The 16,881-nt window shown below is 42.9% G+C and overlaps 1 protein-coding gene across 6 annotated transcripts in view; it reads right to left on the reverse strand.

Annotated features, from left to right (window-relative positions):
• The window catches only part of dgkg (diacylglycerol kinase, gamma), a 208,322-nt gene that overhangs the window by 142,761 nt on the left and 48,680 nt on the right, over positions 1 to 16,881 (reverse strand). For all 6 annotated transcript variants that reach the window (XR_013652859.1, XM_078939829.1, XM_078939828.1 and 3 more), the window contains exons 2-5: positions 14,721 to 15,092; positions 13,335 to 13,411; positions 9,825 to 9,845; positions 7,588 to 7,738 (exon numbers count right to left, since the gene is read on the reverse strand). Coding sequence is in view for 5 of the 6 variants with exons in the window: in XM_078939829.1 (XP_078795955.1) it covers positions 7,588 to 7,738; positions 9,825 to 9,845; positions 13,335 to 13,411; positions 14,721 to 14,787 (316 nt within the window). In the remaining variant the exon portion in view is untranslated. The remainder of the gene's footprint in view (positions 1 to 7,587; positions 7,739 to 9,824; positions 9,846 to 13,334; positions 13,412 to 14,720; positions 15,093 to 16,881) is intronic.

Below are 16,881 nucleotides of genomic sequence, written 5' to 3' on the forward strand. Positions count from 1 at the left end.
AATAAATAGTCTAAACGGGAGTGTGAATAGTGAACTGGAGAAAAAAAGGTGAACCCTTTAGTGTTTGGGTGACATGAGCGCCACGCGTCGCAGAGACCCAAATCATTCATGTAATGCTTAGAATACTTGCAGACTGCCATGTACGCTGATTTGCTGCTGTGCTGAGTCTGTCAAGTTCAGGGTCCAAAACAAGGTTGACGTCTCCTCCTATAATGATTGTGGAGTCAGAGTGAACTGAGAGTGAGGTGAAGAATCTGTGAAAGAAGGAAGAGTCGTCAACATTAGGACCGTATACACTCGCTATACAAAAGTCCTTATTCTGAATGGATATATTAATGATTACAAATCTGCCTTCTGGGTCAGTAACTGTATCCTTATGAGTAAAATTAAGATTTTTATTAATTAAAACAGCAACTCCTCGTTGTTTGGAGTTGTAACTGGCAGAGTATTGAAGGAAATTATATTTTTGGTCCTCACTTTAGAAGGGTTTCTCTGTCTTATTTTATTACGTTTTCTGTTTTACATATATCACCTTTAGTTTATTCCATAGCTAAAGTGTGTGCTTTAACTGAACTCCGTGCATCCTGACCTCACATTCCTGAGATGTGACCTATGGACAGCAGCTGTCACTCATTCCCCTACAGAGGAGGGGGATGCTGACCTCTCGGGGCACTGGCCAGCAGAAATGGAGCCAGCACTCTAATCTAAACCACCTGAGGAATAGAGTATGTCTGTGAGAACCGCTCTGGATGTCCAGTTCTCAAGAAGAACAAAAGACTGAACTTTGACCCAGAACCTCCATGGATTTCCTGCTGTCAATCTGATTTGTTGTGGACAGGAAGGGACGGAGTTTACTGCAACACTAGGTGTCCCTTTGAAGTCATTCCCTGAGGAGAGGAACTGGTCACGGAGAATGACCCTCTACGATTGGCTGAAGGAGGAGACGGATCATCGATCAGCCAATGCGAGTGTTCCAGGGCGGAGATTCGACGTCATGTTTTCCATGGGAGGAGGGAAACCCGAATTGTCTTTAAAAGTCTGAGCAGAGCATAATTTTATTGTCTTCTTCTCTCTTGTGGCCTTTCATGTAAAACGCCTGTAACTTCTTGCGTTTTGAAGGCCTTCTAAAATGAGGACCCAGATCTGTTTTAATTCTGTCTTATAACTTTTGTTAGGGAATAAACCTTCTGTGACTTTATCCGGCTGAATCTTGGTCTTTATATCTCTCCCGACTAATAGAACGCGCATGGAAAAATCTCAAAGCGAAAGATATTTTCCAACAGTATATAACTGGAAATTGTAAGCAGCACATAAGGTGGTTCAAAGAATTCGATAAATGGGTCTCCTGCAGTAGAGCTATATCTGCTTTTAGACCATCCAGGTGATTTAACACTTTCAATCTCTTTGGCTCAGAGCCAAGTCCACGCACATTCCAGCTAACGATGTTAAGACTGTTCATAACTGCTCTGACTGAAAAGGTGTAAAGCTAAGTAGTGCTTGTGTACCAGTCCGTGTGCGCGTGCCCGCATTGAGAAGCGCTGTGCACGTGAACGTTTTCTGGCTATGTGAGCTGCGTGTTGCGTGCGTCCTATGAGAGCCTGTGTGAGGTGATTGCAGTATGTCGGCGTGTGTGCGGGATCGCATGTGCACGCCCCTGTGTGCGCTTGTGTGCGCGCGCGCCCGTTCCGCGCATAAATAAATACTTACCGAGGATGAGTTGCTTCCAGGTGATTTACATATGATGAGGGGGGAGAGGGGGGGGGGGGAGAGTAAAGGAAAGAAAAAAAGAGATAGAAGGGAAAACGAAAACAACAACAAAACAACAATAGAAACATCAGTGGGACTGAGGTGACGAAGAAAAAAAAGACTGTTTTCCTGAGATCGAGGTGTGGATTATTGATGATCCGGTTTTCCATTCATTGAAGTTAGTTTAGTGGGTTTCTTCTGGGCAGCGCAGATGTTCTCAGCGCGGATCTGAAAGCCTTCAGCACAGCCAGGGGGTGATCTCCGGGTCCCGGAACAGCCGGCCGTCCACGTAAAGTTTGTCAACGGCCACAATCGCTCTCGAACCAGCAGCAAGATGCTTCCTCCTCAGCGGGAACAGGATCTTCCTTCTACGGAGGATTTCTGCCGGGAACTGGTCATTCACGCTGTAATGCGTGCCTCTCAGTTCCCGTCCGCGGCCCTTCACCAGCTCCTTCTGTTTGAAATGTTCGAATTTAGCCACAATAGGACGCGGGCGCTGGTGGTCGGACGTTCTTCCTCCGAGGCGGTGAACCCTGTGGAAAGAGATCTTCTGCACCTCCCCTTTGGGGAGCTTCAGGTGGACCTCCAAAAAAGACCTCACGGTGGCCTCGGGGTCTTCTCCTGCCTCCTCTGGAACCCCCGCGACCACTAGATTGTCCCTCATGCTCCTCGACTGAAGATCCAGGAGGGTTTCCTTGATGGATCGGTTCTCCTCGGAGAGACGGGCGGTGTCATTGCCCAGGATCTTGACGGTCTCTCTGAGGGCCTGGTTCTCCGCTGCGAGCTCCCGCACCTGCTGCTGGCTGAATTCCAGAGACTCCCGCAGACCTTGAAATTCTCTATGGAGGATCTCCAGCAAATTGAGGCGGCAATCAAAGCTGGAGAGCTTTTTGTCAATCGAATCCAGGATATCGCTCACGCCGCTGCCTGGAGAGGACACAGCCCCGGGAGAGTCCTCAGGCCGTTCACGCTTGGCGGAGGGGGTGGAGGTGGCGGTTCTGGGCTTCACCATGTTGCAGGTATTAAAACACTCGTCAATGAAATTGTCCAGGTCCTCCAGGCTGACAGAAGCTTAATACTCTTAACAGATTATGTTAGTTTGCAGGAAATATTTTAATATGGCGGAAAAATGAAACAAGATCGAAAATGTTTGTTCAAATGCTTACGCGCCGCCAAGTCGACATACCACACTCATCTCGCTGGGTCTCGCTATACTACAGCATCACGTTCATCTAAAAGTTATTCTTTTTTTAAGCTTCAAAAGAACATTTTGTCTCCTGTACCCAAAGTTTACATAAACAAAACTGTCCTGACCCAAACTTTTTTATTGCCCCATTTATGTGTAATATGGGTACACCAAACTTTCACTGGCATTCTGTAAAGTTGGCTGTAATTCAGTTTAAATAATTTACACCAGGTATTTCCAAAGTCAAGACCAATGCAGCTTCATTGTAATCCAACCTAGGGGGGTATTCCAGAAAGCGGGTTATGCTACTTACCACGGCAAGTTTGAGGCTAAGGAAGTGGATAACCTCAGCTTTCGGTTCCAAAAATGGAGGTATGTTTCAGGGTAGGTCAAGTTGCCATAGCAACTCATAACACGTAGTTATCAGACATTTATTTTACTTTCATTCAAATTAATTAAATGAAGTAGGTGTAACTTTGGTGCTGCTGTTAGATCGGCACCACAAGGGATTGTGGGATACCATTCCCTTTGCCTGTCTGGACGGATTTGGGTTTAAGTGTGGGTTTTTGACCAAATGTGTTTAGTTGTTTAGCTGTTTTACTGTGTTTTGTCTAGTTATTTGTCCTACTATGTTTAATTCTTTCTGCACCATGAGTGAGAGGGAGGGAGAGGAGGATGAGTTTATATAGCACCCTTACTATGAAAGAGTGTTGTGAAAAAGTCAGATATGGTAAATGGCACTCCATTATTTTGAATAATCTGTTTTTTCTTCCATTCATTTTATCGTTATAAAAATGAGAATATCTGCAGGCTCAAACTTAGACATATGTGAGTTTAAGAATTACAATAAATTAAAATGAAAAAGATTTAATTGAATTGGAGTAATATGACATTTAGTTAGATAATATGTAAATTTGAGTTGTATAAAAATATTGAGTTTTATAGGTGTAAGAAATTAGGTTAAAAAAGTTAACTCAATTAACTCCCCTTTATTTCTAAAATCCTAGAAAGAGTTGTAGTTAAGCAGCTTTACTGCCACCTACAGGACAACAGCCACTTTGAAGACTTTCAGTCGGGGTTTAGACCCCACCACAGTACGGAAACTGCACTAGTTAGAGTCTCTAATGACTTGTTATTGGCCTCAGAAAAGGGACTACTTTTTATTCTGGTCCTGTTGGACCTCAGTGCAGCCTTTGACACTATCGACCACGGTATTTTACTCCATAGATTAGAGCAGGACATAGGGATCAGAGGATCTGCTCTCCAGTGGTTTAAATCCTATCTGTCCAATAGGTATCAGTTCGTTAATGTAAATGGCCATTCCTCTCAGTGCACTCGAGTCAACTATGGAGTCCCACAGGGCTCAGTCTTAGGACCGATCCTGTTTACGCTTTATATGCTACCCCTAGGAAACATAATCAGGAAACACAGCATTAATTTTCATTGTTATGCCGACGATACGCAGTTGTATTTATCCATGAAGCCTGACCAGAATGACCAGATAGAGAAACTGAACGCCTGCATCAGTGACATCAAGACCTGGATGACAATTAATTACCTCCTCTTGAACCCAGAAAAAACTGAGGTCATTATACTTGGTCCTAAAAACCTCAGAGATGCTCTGTCTGCTCAGATAGTCTCCCTGGATGGTGTAAGTATAGCCCCCAATTCCACAGTTAGAAACCTTGGGGTTTTATTTGACCAGGATTTATCATTTAAGGCTCACATATCTCAGGCGTGTAGAACTGCCTTTTTTCACCTGCGGAATATTGCTAAGATCAGAAATCTACTTTCCAAGAGTGATGCTGAAAAACTCATCCATGCATTTGTTACGTCGAGGCTGGATTACTGTAACTCCTTGTTAGCAGCGTGTCCTAAGAGTTCCTTAAGAAGTCTCCAGCTTGTTCAGAACGCAGCAGCTAGATTGTTAGCAGGAACTACCAGAAGAGATCACATCACTCCTGTGTTAGTTTCGCTCCATTGGCTCCCAGTTGATTCTAGAATTAAGTTCAAGATCCTCCTGTTAACCTATAAAGCCTTACATGGAATGGCCCCGTCCTATATTAAGGACCTCATAGTCCCTTACCAACCAATCAGAACACTTCGCTCGCAAAATGCAGGACTGCTTGTGGTTCCTAGAATTAGTCAAAGTACGGTTGGAGGTAGAGCGTTTAGCCACCAAGCCCCTGTTTTATGGAATAAACTCCCAGCTCATGGAAGAGAGGCCGACTCAGTTTCTACATTCAAAGTTAGACTGAAAACATTCCTCTTTGGACAGGATTATTGTCAGACTAGTTAGTATTCAGAGATTATTTAACTTAATGTTAATGTGTTTAAATTAAACTTAATAACTTTTTCCTTTAAAAGGCTGCTAGAAGTTGAAGCTGGGGTAACTATGGTGCTCTGGGGTTCTGTCCTCTTTTCTCTTCTACTTCTACCCTTCCTCTCTTCTCTATTCCTGATCATTATTCATCATTTAGTTCTCCATGCCTCTGTTTGGTGCAGTGCGATTCATGTATTGTCCCTCTTTTCCTCTCCCCTCCTGGGAAGTGGGAGTGCTTCCAGACTCCAGTTGGTTCATCCGTGCTCCAGTTCCTGACCGTTTACCTCCCCTCTGCTCCTGCTCCTACACCTGGCTGTGGTTCCTGTCTCCGGCTCGCCTCGCGCCTTTGACTGTCCCGATAACCACGGCTGGATGAAGCTCGTCTGCTGGACTTTTATATATATATATATGTAGTTGTAGATTTAGATAAGTTAATTCTCTCTCAGACTTTTGGTACATCGCCTGTCCGTCCTGGGGGAGGATCCCTCCTTCATGTGGACACCCCTGAGGTTTCTTCGTTTTTTCCGGAATCCGTTTTTTTTGGGAGTTTTTCCTTACCGCGAAGGGGGGTCTAAGGGCAGGGATGCCAGTATAGCTTAGTCAGTTTGTTAGTTCATTTTAGTATTTTCCTATTGAACTCTTTGTATTCGTGATCCTTTTAAGTTCATGTTTTACTTCGAAGCCCATCGAGACGACTGTTGTTGTGATTTTGGGCTATACAAATAAAATTGAATTGAATTGAATTGAATTGAATTACTTGTTACGAATTGAATTAATTCATTTTTAATTAGATAAGGGAATTAATTTAAAAAAAATTAATATCCTTGCATATTTATCATCTGCTTTAAACAATTTAGCGGAGACATATATATATATGCGCATCATAATGAAAATGGAAATGAGACAGAGACTCGTGCGTTTCCTTGGTTCGTTGTTTTTCTCCAAGCTGAAACTCTTTTTGCTGATGATGCAGCCATGTTACGTATGGATGGACGATGACTCCCTCTCACTGAAGTATAGCGCTCTATTTTTTTCTCCACGCGTTTCCATGGTGACTCCGGAAATCGGCGATCCATTGAGAATGTCTTTATGTACCTGCTGTGCACGTGCATTAACCCAGGGTTACCAAGTAGAGCGTAATTACGCCAACTCATAACCGATATAGCCAGAGTAAGCAAGTTCAGGAGGATTTCAGCCAGAGTTCAGGGTTAAAGTCATGGTAGTTTAAACATGCTTCCTGCCCCTGCAGTCTTTTTTCAAATAAAAAAATACACTCACTGGCCACTTTATCAGGTACACCTGTCAAATTGCTCGTTAACACAACATTGTAGTCAGCCAATCACATGGCAGCAACTCAATCGATTTATGCATGTAGCCATGGTTAAGACGATCTGCTGCAGTTCAAACCAGCATCAGAACGGAGAAGAAAAGTGATTAAAGTGACTTTGAATGTGGCTTGGTTGTTGGTGCCAGACAGGGCTGTTCTGAGGATTTCAGAAACTGTTGATCTACTGGGATTTTCACCCACAACCATCTCTAGGGTTTACAGAGAATGGTCCTATAAGGGAAAATATCCAGTGAGCAGCAGTTCTGTGAGTGGAAATGTCTTCTTGATGCCAGAGGTCAGAGGACGGCCAGACTGCATATACAGATAGATATGTACAGATATATACAGATAGCAATATATGCCATCTGTATATATTGCTATGAAGTATACATATATATACTATATTTTGCCAATTCTACTTTAAAGCGTCACTTTTACCAAAGTGATCCAGTTTTTAGACATCAGATCGTCCTTTCGTGTTGTAGAAATATTCAGGAATGTTTTCCTCGATTGTATCATTGAAAGTTTGAAGGATGGCCTCTAAAGCACACAAAGCCACAATTATTGCAAATCCCTAACTTCTTTATGTTATTAGTTTTACCCTATTTAAATAACCCTAACCCTCCTTGGGGAAGATGGCGCCTTCTTAACAACATAGAAGGCACAATGGGACTGCAATGTGATCAGCTGTGGGAAAGTCGTCTGCTAGAGATCTAAACGGCGATGTGCAACACACCTCTGTGTAACCATGTCTATCCGATACATACTGCATTTCTATAGCTGTAAACCTTGAAATAACCATGATTTAGGTCTCTGATAGATGCGTTTGTGCCTAATGGGACAGAAAAAACTCTCTTAACTTTTAACACCAAACATAAATATCAAGCCCTGGCATTTTGCTAGAATATCAAACCCTGATCAGTCCTGATGATAAACTTTTAGGTCCTTCCATGACGTGAGTGTAATGCTGAGGGAGAAAACAAAGAAAAGCAGCCAGCAGCTTACCCAGGAGGCTGGTTCCTGCTGGGGGTTGCTCTGGGGAACCACAGCCTGTCTTGCTTTGAAATGAGGTGAAGAGATGGTGGCACAGCTCTTCTGGGATGTCATTTTCCAGGTAAGTAACCATGAACAGCTTGAAGCCTTCGTAGTCTATTGGCTGCAAGAAGAAGAGGTTGAATTGTTCAGGACACTTTTTAGTGACGTTTGACCAACCAACCAACAGAATGTTGTGTGGGACTACAGAAAGGAGAAGGATGTCCGGCGCAGCTCAGATTTATCAAAGATCATTTCACATCATTAAAGCGGTGACAACACATGAAACAAAAACCCTCTTGAGCCACCAAGAACTGAATGGAGGATTATCACAGTCAAATGTTAGAGTCCTGAGGAATGAAAGAAAATTTGTGAAAACCAAGGAATAGGACTAAAAACACAGACAGAAGGCAACACTTGGGTTGGTCAAACATACTCCTATAGAGCAAGGTTATAATAGTTTCGGATTTTTTATTAGTTTTAGTTTTTATTTAGTTTTGAATTTTTGTTTTTAAATTTATTTAGTTTTAATTAGTTTTTAGAGGCTGCTTTACTAGTTTTTATTAGTTTTTATTTTTTGAAATTGCTTCGTTTTAGTTTAGTTTTTATTAGTTTTAGTGTTAGTTTTAGTTTTTTTTTTGTAAATTAGGATATTTGTCAGGTGCATGATTCAAAATCACCAGAATAAGTATTGTATGATAAAAACGCAATCAAAGATACATTTTGAAACACTTATTATTCAGAGGACACAAGGACAACCATCCTTAAATTAAAATACAACAGCCGACAACAGCATTACGTTATCTGCTCTGGCTTCTTTTTCGGGGGAGGGCGGGCGACAGGCTAGCTTGTCTAGGTACTGTTGATTTGCGTTGTTGTGTGCGCTTTTTAAATGTACTTTTAGATTCGTAGGGTTTTTCCCTTTGAGGAGCGTTCCACAAATTTTGTCTCCTGCTTCGACTACAAGGCACTTACTTTAGTTTTCGACGCTGTTATATTCAAAAAAGTCCCAGATAGGACTCTCCCGCTTTCTCCCAACTTTTACTGCAGCCATCACGCTCATGTAAATGTCTATGACCACGCTAGCCGGCAGTGTCTGACAGACATCATGTGACGTCACAGACTACGTGATGCCGTAAGGTTCAGATTAAGGCCCTGCGCGGGACTATTTTCTTCATCCCGCGCCCGCTGAATTTCTGACCAATCCCGCCCGCTCCCGCAACGTATGCGTTACACTCCCGCCCACACCCGCAATATGTATGTCCACTCCCGCCCGCACCCGCAAAACTCATAGAATTTAGTCCTGCACAGTAATAGAGATGCATTGATTTTGTATTGTATCCCGTCCCGCAGGAAAAAAACACGTATTTGTATTGATATTACTAAAGAGATTCATGTCCCTCCTCCAGCCTCATCTTTTCATGCATTCCTCTTTTGTCTAATTTGCAACTTAATTATTAAATATATTTTCACAAATCCCGTTCGGTTAAAAGTGTGCGTGTGTGCGCGCGCAGACAGACGGCCTGAAGCGCGCTCTTAGTAAGAGGCGGGGCGGGGCGCACCCCCAACAACAGGTTAGATGACAGAGGCCATTGGGCGTCTCTACCTGGTGCTTTCACGGAGCTTCAGTACATAAGACTCCAACAGCCGCACAGCCTAACGTAGTCCGCTAATATATATTCATGAGATATTCATGGCAGCACTGATCCCGCGGGGTTTTTTCTGCCGCCCGCTCCCGCCCGCAGCACAATTCAAACCGCCCAATCCCGCGAGATTTGGGTTGGGTCCCGCGGGACCCGGCGGGACCCGATCCCAATGCAGCCCTCTAGTTCAGATACACAGTAAAACTAGCAGGGTGAAGTAAATAGACTTTATTTCAACCCAAAAGACTTATGTATTAACAAAGACGAAAACAAAGTATTTTTTGGGGTTAATATTATTTAGTTTCAGTTAGTTTTATACACACGACAAACAGTTTTAGTTAGTTTTCGTTTTTTTAAAAACTCTCGTTTTTATTTTTATTTCAGTTAACGAAAATGTTTTTTCAGTTCTAGTTTTAGTTTTTTCGTTCGTTTTCGTTAACTATAATAACCTTGCTATAGAGTTCGTCCCAAAGCCCAACAACCCCAAAGACAGCACGCCAGCGGACATGTATGCATGCAGTCTGCAGACAAACACTCGGCATGCAGGGTCACCCGGCTGCAGCTTACTTGGTTCAGAACGTCCTGCTTCTGTGCAGTGCGGGGTAAGATGGGGGGGGGGGGTTTAGGTCAGGGAGGAATTGGTAAAAGAAAAATGCGGTTATGTTCTTCATGTGTCTACAAACACACAAACGTTTGCTCCAGCAGTTAGAGTCAGAAAATAAGAACACAACAGAAAATGGGAAGCAAATCCCATCATTCCAAATGAAACCAGCTTGTCACTGCAGCCCATCCAGACTGACTTAACCTCTCAAGACCTGCTGTCCACATGCGTGGACATCACAGTTTTGGTTACATTTCTGCACCAATCCATTTTTCATAACTGGGGCCCTGTGACCATGTGTTTAGAGGGTTAGCCCAAAGATGATTAGCTCGAGTCTCAGAAAGCTATAAGAACCAGGCCTTGTGTTCCCCCCACCCCTTTTTTTGTTGGTTTACCATTCACTGACAACTAAGAGGGCTTGTGGGCATCTAAAAAAAGTCTAAAGGTCAATTTTCTATTGCGGTCTGTCTTAAAAGCACATTGTTGTAGTTTGGTTTTCCATTGTTGCTTTACACCATGATTGATGGTCGCTGTGCAGCACTGTGTAACTGAGGACAGAGCTCTGGAGAACTGTACTCCCACTCCGCAGGACAGTCCCTGAACTCTGCTCTGGAGAACCTCCGGAAGCATGAAAGCCCAGTTTGGAACATGAGCTTAATATAAAATGGCTTAAGTGTTTAATTCAATGCTACCATGATTCTTTTCAATAAATTCTTTCACTGCCAGATTTCACCAGATTTTGAAAATTGAGATTGCTTTTCAACAGCTGCTCATTTGGGGGCTGCTATTTTCTGGAATAAGTGTTAAAAAAGATACAAATAAAGTAGGACAAAGAAACGTGGCTAGACCTGTGTCTGTCATGTATGGATAAGCACCGGATTTCTGTCTGTTAAGGGTGTAACACATCTGCAACTGAATGCCAGTGGTGATTCAGAAGAAGCTCTATATGTAAATGAGGAAATTCCAGCTTTTTTATGCTGTCTAAGATTATCAGGACTGCACATGGCAACCCGGTCTTTAGGGTTGCCTATAGATATGTTTATGTTGCTGACCTCACCCGACCCCTCCCACGCGGTCACAAACTGACCAAGCCCCAGCAGACAGTCCTCACCTCCACCACAGCCTGGGACGTTTCTGTCTGATAGGATGTGGGCTCATACTCTCGCCTCACAAGCTGCTGAGTCCAGACTTTTCCTTAAATAGACAAACCAACTGAAGCTCCTCGTGAATCACGTTAAACAGACGGCTCGTGAAAACGGCCACATTTCCTGTGAAGCAGCGGAATGTTGCAGACATTTCAGGCTTTAAGCGGGCGGGAAAACATGTTTACCCCAGAGTGACCCCCCCAGTCCTCTGTGAGGGAGCAGCCACAGCTGTAAACATCTCCTCAGGGCAGCTGTGACACAATTACAAGGTTTATTTCATCTTTCTCATTTTAGCTCGGTGGCAAAACCATTTGACTGAATGTGCTTTAACAGACAGAAGTTCAACAAACATCATGAAGCTCAGCTGAAGGAAAACAGAACCATTGGAGTGTTAAATCCATGCTGAAAATCAGCCAAACATCCAGATAAATCAGCAAACACGGTCTTACGGTCTGTATATTGGTCTGTGGGCCCCTCCCTTTCCTACAGTGGTGGGGGGGGGGCACCCACATTTGTCTTGTTTTTATGTCCATCATTTTCCTTGGAGCTCAACAAAGATGGAAGAGGAGTGAAGAAGGAGAACCTTGAACTGAAGCTGGACATGTCAGTGAAATCCCTGCAGCTGCTGTGATAGAGGGATCAGTTCAGACGAACGCAGCGATGCTCAGCTGTCATGGAGCCGCTTCGTTCAGTGAGCTGTCACAGTGCTAAACGGCCGGTGGAGCCGTTACCCACGTCACCGCGGAAACAGCAGAAAGCAGCGGCTTTTAAAGTTAAAGAGCAGAAGCTGAGGATGGAATCTTCATCTTCATCAGCACCTATGTGCAGACCAGGTCTACAAAACCAACAACTGTGCAAAAGCAGATAAAACAAAGAATGATCTTTCTCTGGGCCAGTGTGTGCATGTCTGTGTGTGTTTATGCCAATGTGTATGTGTGCATTTGCTGGTAAAATATACAGCGTTTAAGCTTTTCTTGTTTAACTTTCTGGCTTAATAACATGAAAATTAGACCAAATTACAAAATTTTAAAGGCAAAAATTTTGAAAAAGGAAAAAAATTAACAAAAAAGACATTTCTCAGGGGGTTGATGGGACGTTTTCTACAAACTGCGTTGTTCTTCATGTTCTCCTCTTATCTTCTATAAGCAGCTGTTGCAGAGAGAACAACTCAACCGATAAGTCAAACTTTGACAAGAATTCTCCACATTGTTCAGTTGTAACACCTACAACACAAACCTGTAGTGTCATTACAGTTCAGCACATTTCACTCAGACTGCTGATTGCTGTAGCTGTGATGCTCCAAAAACCCATCCAATAGTTAACCAAAGTCCCACTGAAACATTTGGACCGACGTTTGAGCGCCGTGTACCACAGAAAATTGGTTCCAAGTCAGTAAATTCAACCAGAGTACAATAACACCAGATAAGACACACTGTCAGTTTTTAAGAACATAACAGGATTCTAAAAGTGCCTCATGATCCAAAACATGATGAAATATTTAGTCAATATTTGCTTATTCTTTAAATAACCAGGATGCAGAGCATCTCCTTAGCCTCATATTTAGCACTATAACCTTGCTAAAGATTTCAATCCAGTTTCTATAAAGTTAGGACTAGGCAATCGTGGTGCAGGGGTAGAGCGGTCGACCTCTGATTGGAAGATTGCAAGTCCCCCCAAACCCATCCCTGTGTTGAAGTGTCCTTGACAAGACACTGAACCCTATGTTGCTCCTGGTGGTTGTAGGTTGGCGCCAGTGTTTGGGAGCGGAGCCGCCATCAGTGTGTGAACGGGACTGAGTTCTCAAGGAAGGTAGAAAAGAGCCATTCAAGTATACGCCATTTTACTATTTACCATTTCTAGTTTCCACAACTCTAAATTTCTCCCTTCTTAAAAATGGAACCAGAACATCTCTTCTATTCCTCAAACATAATCTCACTTGTAAAATTGTGATTTTAATGTTAGAAATTGGTAGAACAAATGGTTTCCCAATAATTACTTTTCCGGTCTTGCTTTAACACCTGTAACAAGTCGCTCACATCCAGCTGTTCACATATGTACTAAAGACTTTAATTGCCCAATGTGGTTTCTATTTCCTGTTTTTATGTTGTCAGTATGACTTTGGTTTTATCACCACACATCTCCAAAAATCTCATTTCAGGCTGGGGCAGAGTCATTTATCAGACATGAGGCAGACAGGAAACAGCCTCAACCAAACAGTCTAATCAGCAGCGACTCACCACTGCCTCTAACTCATATGGAGAGTACGACATATGACTGATCTGAGATCAAGCATCTGCATTTGTGTGAAGGAAAAGAGCTCCACTGACACACCTGCTCTGGGTTGTATTTGGACAGAATCCCGTCACCGCGGAACTCCTCCAGAACATCCTTCAGCTTCTTAGTAGAGTCTGCAGAGGAGAACGGAGGAAAGCCAGTTACCTTGATGTCCAGCTGAGAAAGAAAAACTATCCTGCATGTTTTCCATGATGCCCTGCATGCACAGCTGACTGAGCTCATCATCAGGCTCTGCAGAAGCCAGACAGTGACAGTCATCAAAGGCATGTGTGTTGCAGCAGAGTTGGATTGAACAAATGCAGGCCAGGGTTGGGAAACACTGATCTAGAGGGAAACTGAACTGTGGTGAACATCTCAGTGATCTGCTCCTGTTACTGAGGACAAGAACTGCAGGAGGAAAAGACCATCACTCACCCCTGCACTTCAGAAGACAAGACACACACACGCACACACACACATGTAAACACACGCAGACCCATGCACACGCACTACCACCCACCCCACATACACATGCAAATACATGCACATACATGAACACTGTCAAATACACACAGATCCACCCCTATACTCTCACAGACAGAAGGTTTCTGGCTATGATATAATAGGAATAGGTCAATAACCAGTTTTAAAAAAAAAATCTTTGTTTCTGAGCAGCAGAGAGAAGAAACCCAATGATGGAAACCTCTGTCTAGTGTCCTGCTGAGGTTCCTCAGAGGTCCTGCTGCAGCAGCAGAATGATCTGGTTTGGATTCATCCACTCATAAAATTCAGTTTGCAGAAACTTCACATTAAACTCCACAAGTTTTCCCAAACAGGGAACACTTTTGGATCTCTGAGCTTTAACAAGAACCGCTTGAGGACAAGACTCTCACTTGTGGGACATAATACAGTTAAAACATTAAAACCAGTCTTCAAGCCAGATCTGACGTTTTTGTTGCAATCGAGATCTCAGTAAGACCGTCACATTAGTGCAGAGATGGTATTTGTTCAGTCTTCTGTGGTAAATAAATTCTAAAGTTGCAGTATTTGTGTGTGTGATTAAAACTGTTGTGGGTTGTACTGAATAGAAAACTGTTAGGTTTTCCTGTTTAAATTCAGAAGTTCACAGTGAGCAATTAATGATTGAAATTTAACATTTCATATAAACTCAGTTTTAATGTTGACCAATTATTATATTCCAGAAAGTCTTTCTTCATTTTAAAGTCCAATGTGGAAATCAGTCATTTTGGTTCAAATATATGTAGATAAATACTACAGTAAAAAAACTTTTCATTTGCATTTAATCTCATTAAAATAGTTGAATTCAGGGTGAATTCACATTTTCACCTCACCAAATCTGACCATCTTTGCAAAACGTTTAGACACCCCTGCTCATCATTCAGATCAGAACCCCCCCCCCCTCAGAGGCTCAGGAAAACTTACAATCGCTGTACTGCTGAAGCTGATTGAACTCAGCTGGACTCAGACACACCCAACTCCCATCGTCCATCCTGCCAGAGGCCAGGGAGCCAACCTGATCGATTCCAGATACGAGTCTTCTGAAGCTGAAAACTATCCGCCAGTGGAGTTTAAGATGTCAGAGGAGCAGTGGTTTCTGGAGGTCATCCTCTGTGATCTCACCAGAACGGATACAGAGCCAGGAGCAGCAGAGTTCAGAAGGCGCCATTTTCACGTGATGAGTTATATCTAATGTGACAGAACACAAAAAGGGTTTGCTTGCAGTCAGCCTGTTGTCCTGCCGCTTAAGGATGTGAAGACATCATCATGGAAGCAGGTCTGCTGCAATCCTCTGACCTGCAGAGACGACAAACAAAACATCAACCATCATGAGATGTGAATGACCATGTACCACAATTACTTTAGGAGATGAGGGAGGAGTGACAGACATCACTCAGTCCTCTCCATCTGCAAACAGGGATCCGCTGCTCCTCTGTAACTAAAAAAATCCCTTCAGTGGTTTCCCAGAGTTCAGCTGCTTCATAGAAGCAAAGATTACATCTTAGTGTGTGCACAGACATTGCTGTAGAAACAGACTCAAATATGGATACAGATATACATTCCATGGGAATTTCTTGGAACAGTTCCAAGCAGCACAGAACTGAGTCATTACAGGTGGGAAAAGGTCCCAAAATGGTGAGATTTGTTTAACACTGACACAAATGGAGGCGTGGCTTAAATGACAGCTTAGTGGTCGATGTAAAGCTTGTCCCCACGGTTACGGCTGGAATGACGGAACCCAAGTGCAGAGAGGACTCAGGATGAGCCTCTGGAATACACCATAAAGCAATTTAATAAATAACAGAAAAATGGGAACAGGAAAACAAAACTCCTCATAAGAGGGAAAACTGCAAAAAGACAAAACTATGAACTATGCAAAGTCAAAAAAACCAAACAAAGGACTAGCAGACCTCAGTGTCAGCTGAGCAGGAGAACCACAGACCTAACAGTGACGCATCGACACAGAGGACTGAGAGACTCCAACTTAAAAAAGCTTGATTACGAAGCGCAGGCAGCTTAGCCCCCCTCCCCAGAGAGCAGCAGGTAGAGGAGGGAGGAAGCATCCAGGAGGAGTGACAGCTGACCTGTTAAACACAGAGGCAGTCAGAAACAAAACACCAAACCGTGTCGCCCACTTCACTGAAAAGCTCAAACATGTGTGGTTCAAAGTACGTGGTCTGCTGAATTGCCTTCTATGTGAGCAGGCTAGGATTATTTGATCAGTAATTTTTATTGTATAAAACTGTAAAAATGTTTGATATTTTACCACATTTCATCTAAAAAACTAAAACCTATTAGAAGTCCGATTGTTTTACCACTATGCTTCAGTCGGGAAAAGAAACCTCGTTCTTTCACACAACAGACATATCAAGGACGTGCACATCTCACTGAAACCACAAAGGGGGCGCTAAAGTGCATGAAAATAGGCAAGGGACATGCCAATCAAGCGTACAGCCCCCTCCTCGCCAAGGAAAGAGAGATTCTGTGGTGCCCTGGTGGTTGCCTGGCAACCGTGACGTCAGTAAGGCTCAGGGCAGGAACCACGGAGGAAGAAAGATGATTGCAGTTAACAGGATCAGATGTTACTATAAGACTCTCCTCCATATATGTGTAAATAAACAATAAAAATGTCGTTTATCACTCTAGGTTTGGTTGAAATGTGTGAATGTGAAGGTTTGCTGCCACAAGAACTTTAGTCCTGCTTGTTTTTATTCCGATTCATACAATTTTTTTAGTTTTGTCGTTTTTTGAAGTCCTTTCTAATAAGGACTACAGTCACCTCTTTAGACACACAGAAATGACTATCTTGAAGAATTCAAAACCAAAAAAGGCAAATGTTGTGTGCAAACAAAGATAATTATTATTATTATTATTAGGCAAAGTGCACTAAATCTGCTTGGCTGTCAGTGACAGTTCTATTATCAGAAGGTCGTTTTTAGGTTGCTTAGTACTGATGCTGAGGAGGAACACAAAGTCTGACAACATGATCTGTTTTAAATATAGATATGTGTACTTTAGAAGTTCTTTACCTCAAAGGTTGACCTTCATTTACCTTTTTATAAAGTTTTAAAAGAAAAAATATTGT

The sequence above is a fragment of the Oryzias latipes genome, chromosome 21 (genome assembly GCF_053564925.1).
Source record: "Oryzias latipes strain Hd-rR chromosome 21, Olatipes_Hd-rR_3.1".
NCBI classification, from domain to species: Eukaryota; Metazoa; Chordata; class Actinopteri; order Beloniformes; family Adrianichthyidae; genus Oryzias; species Oryzias latipes.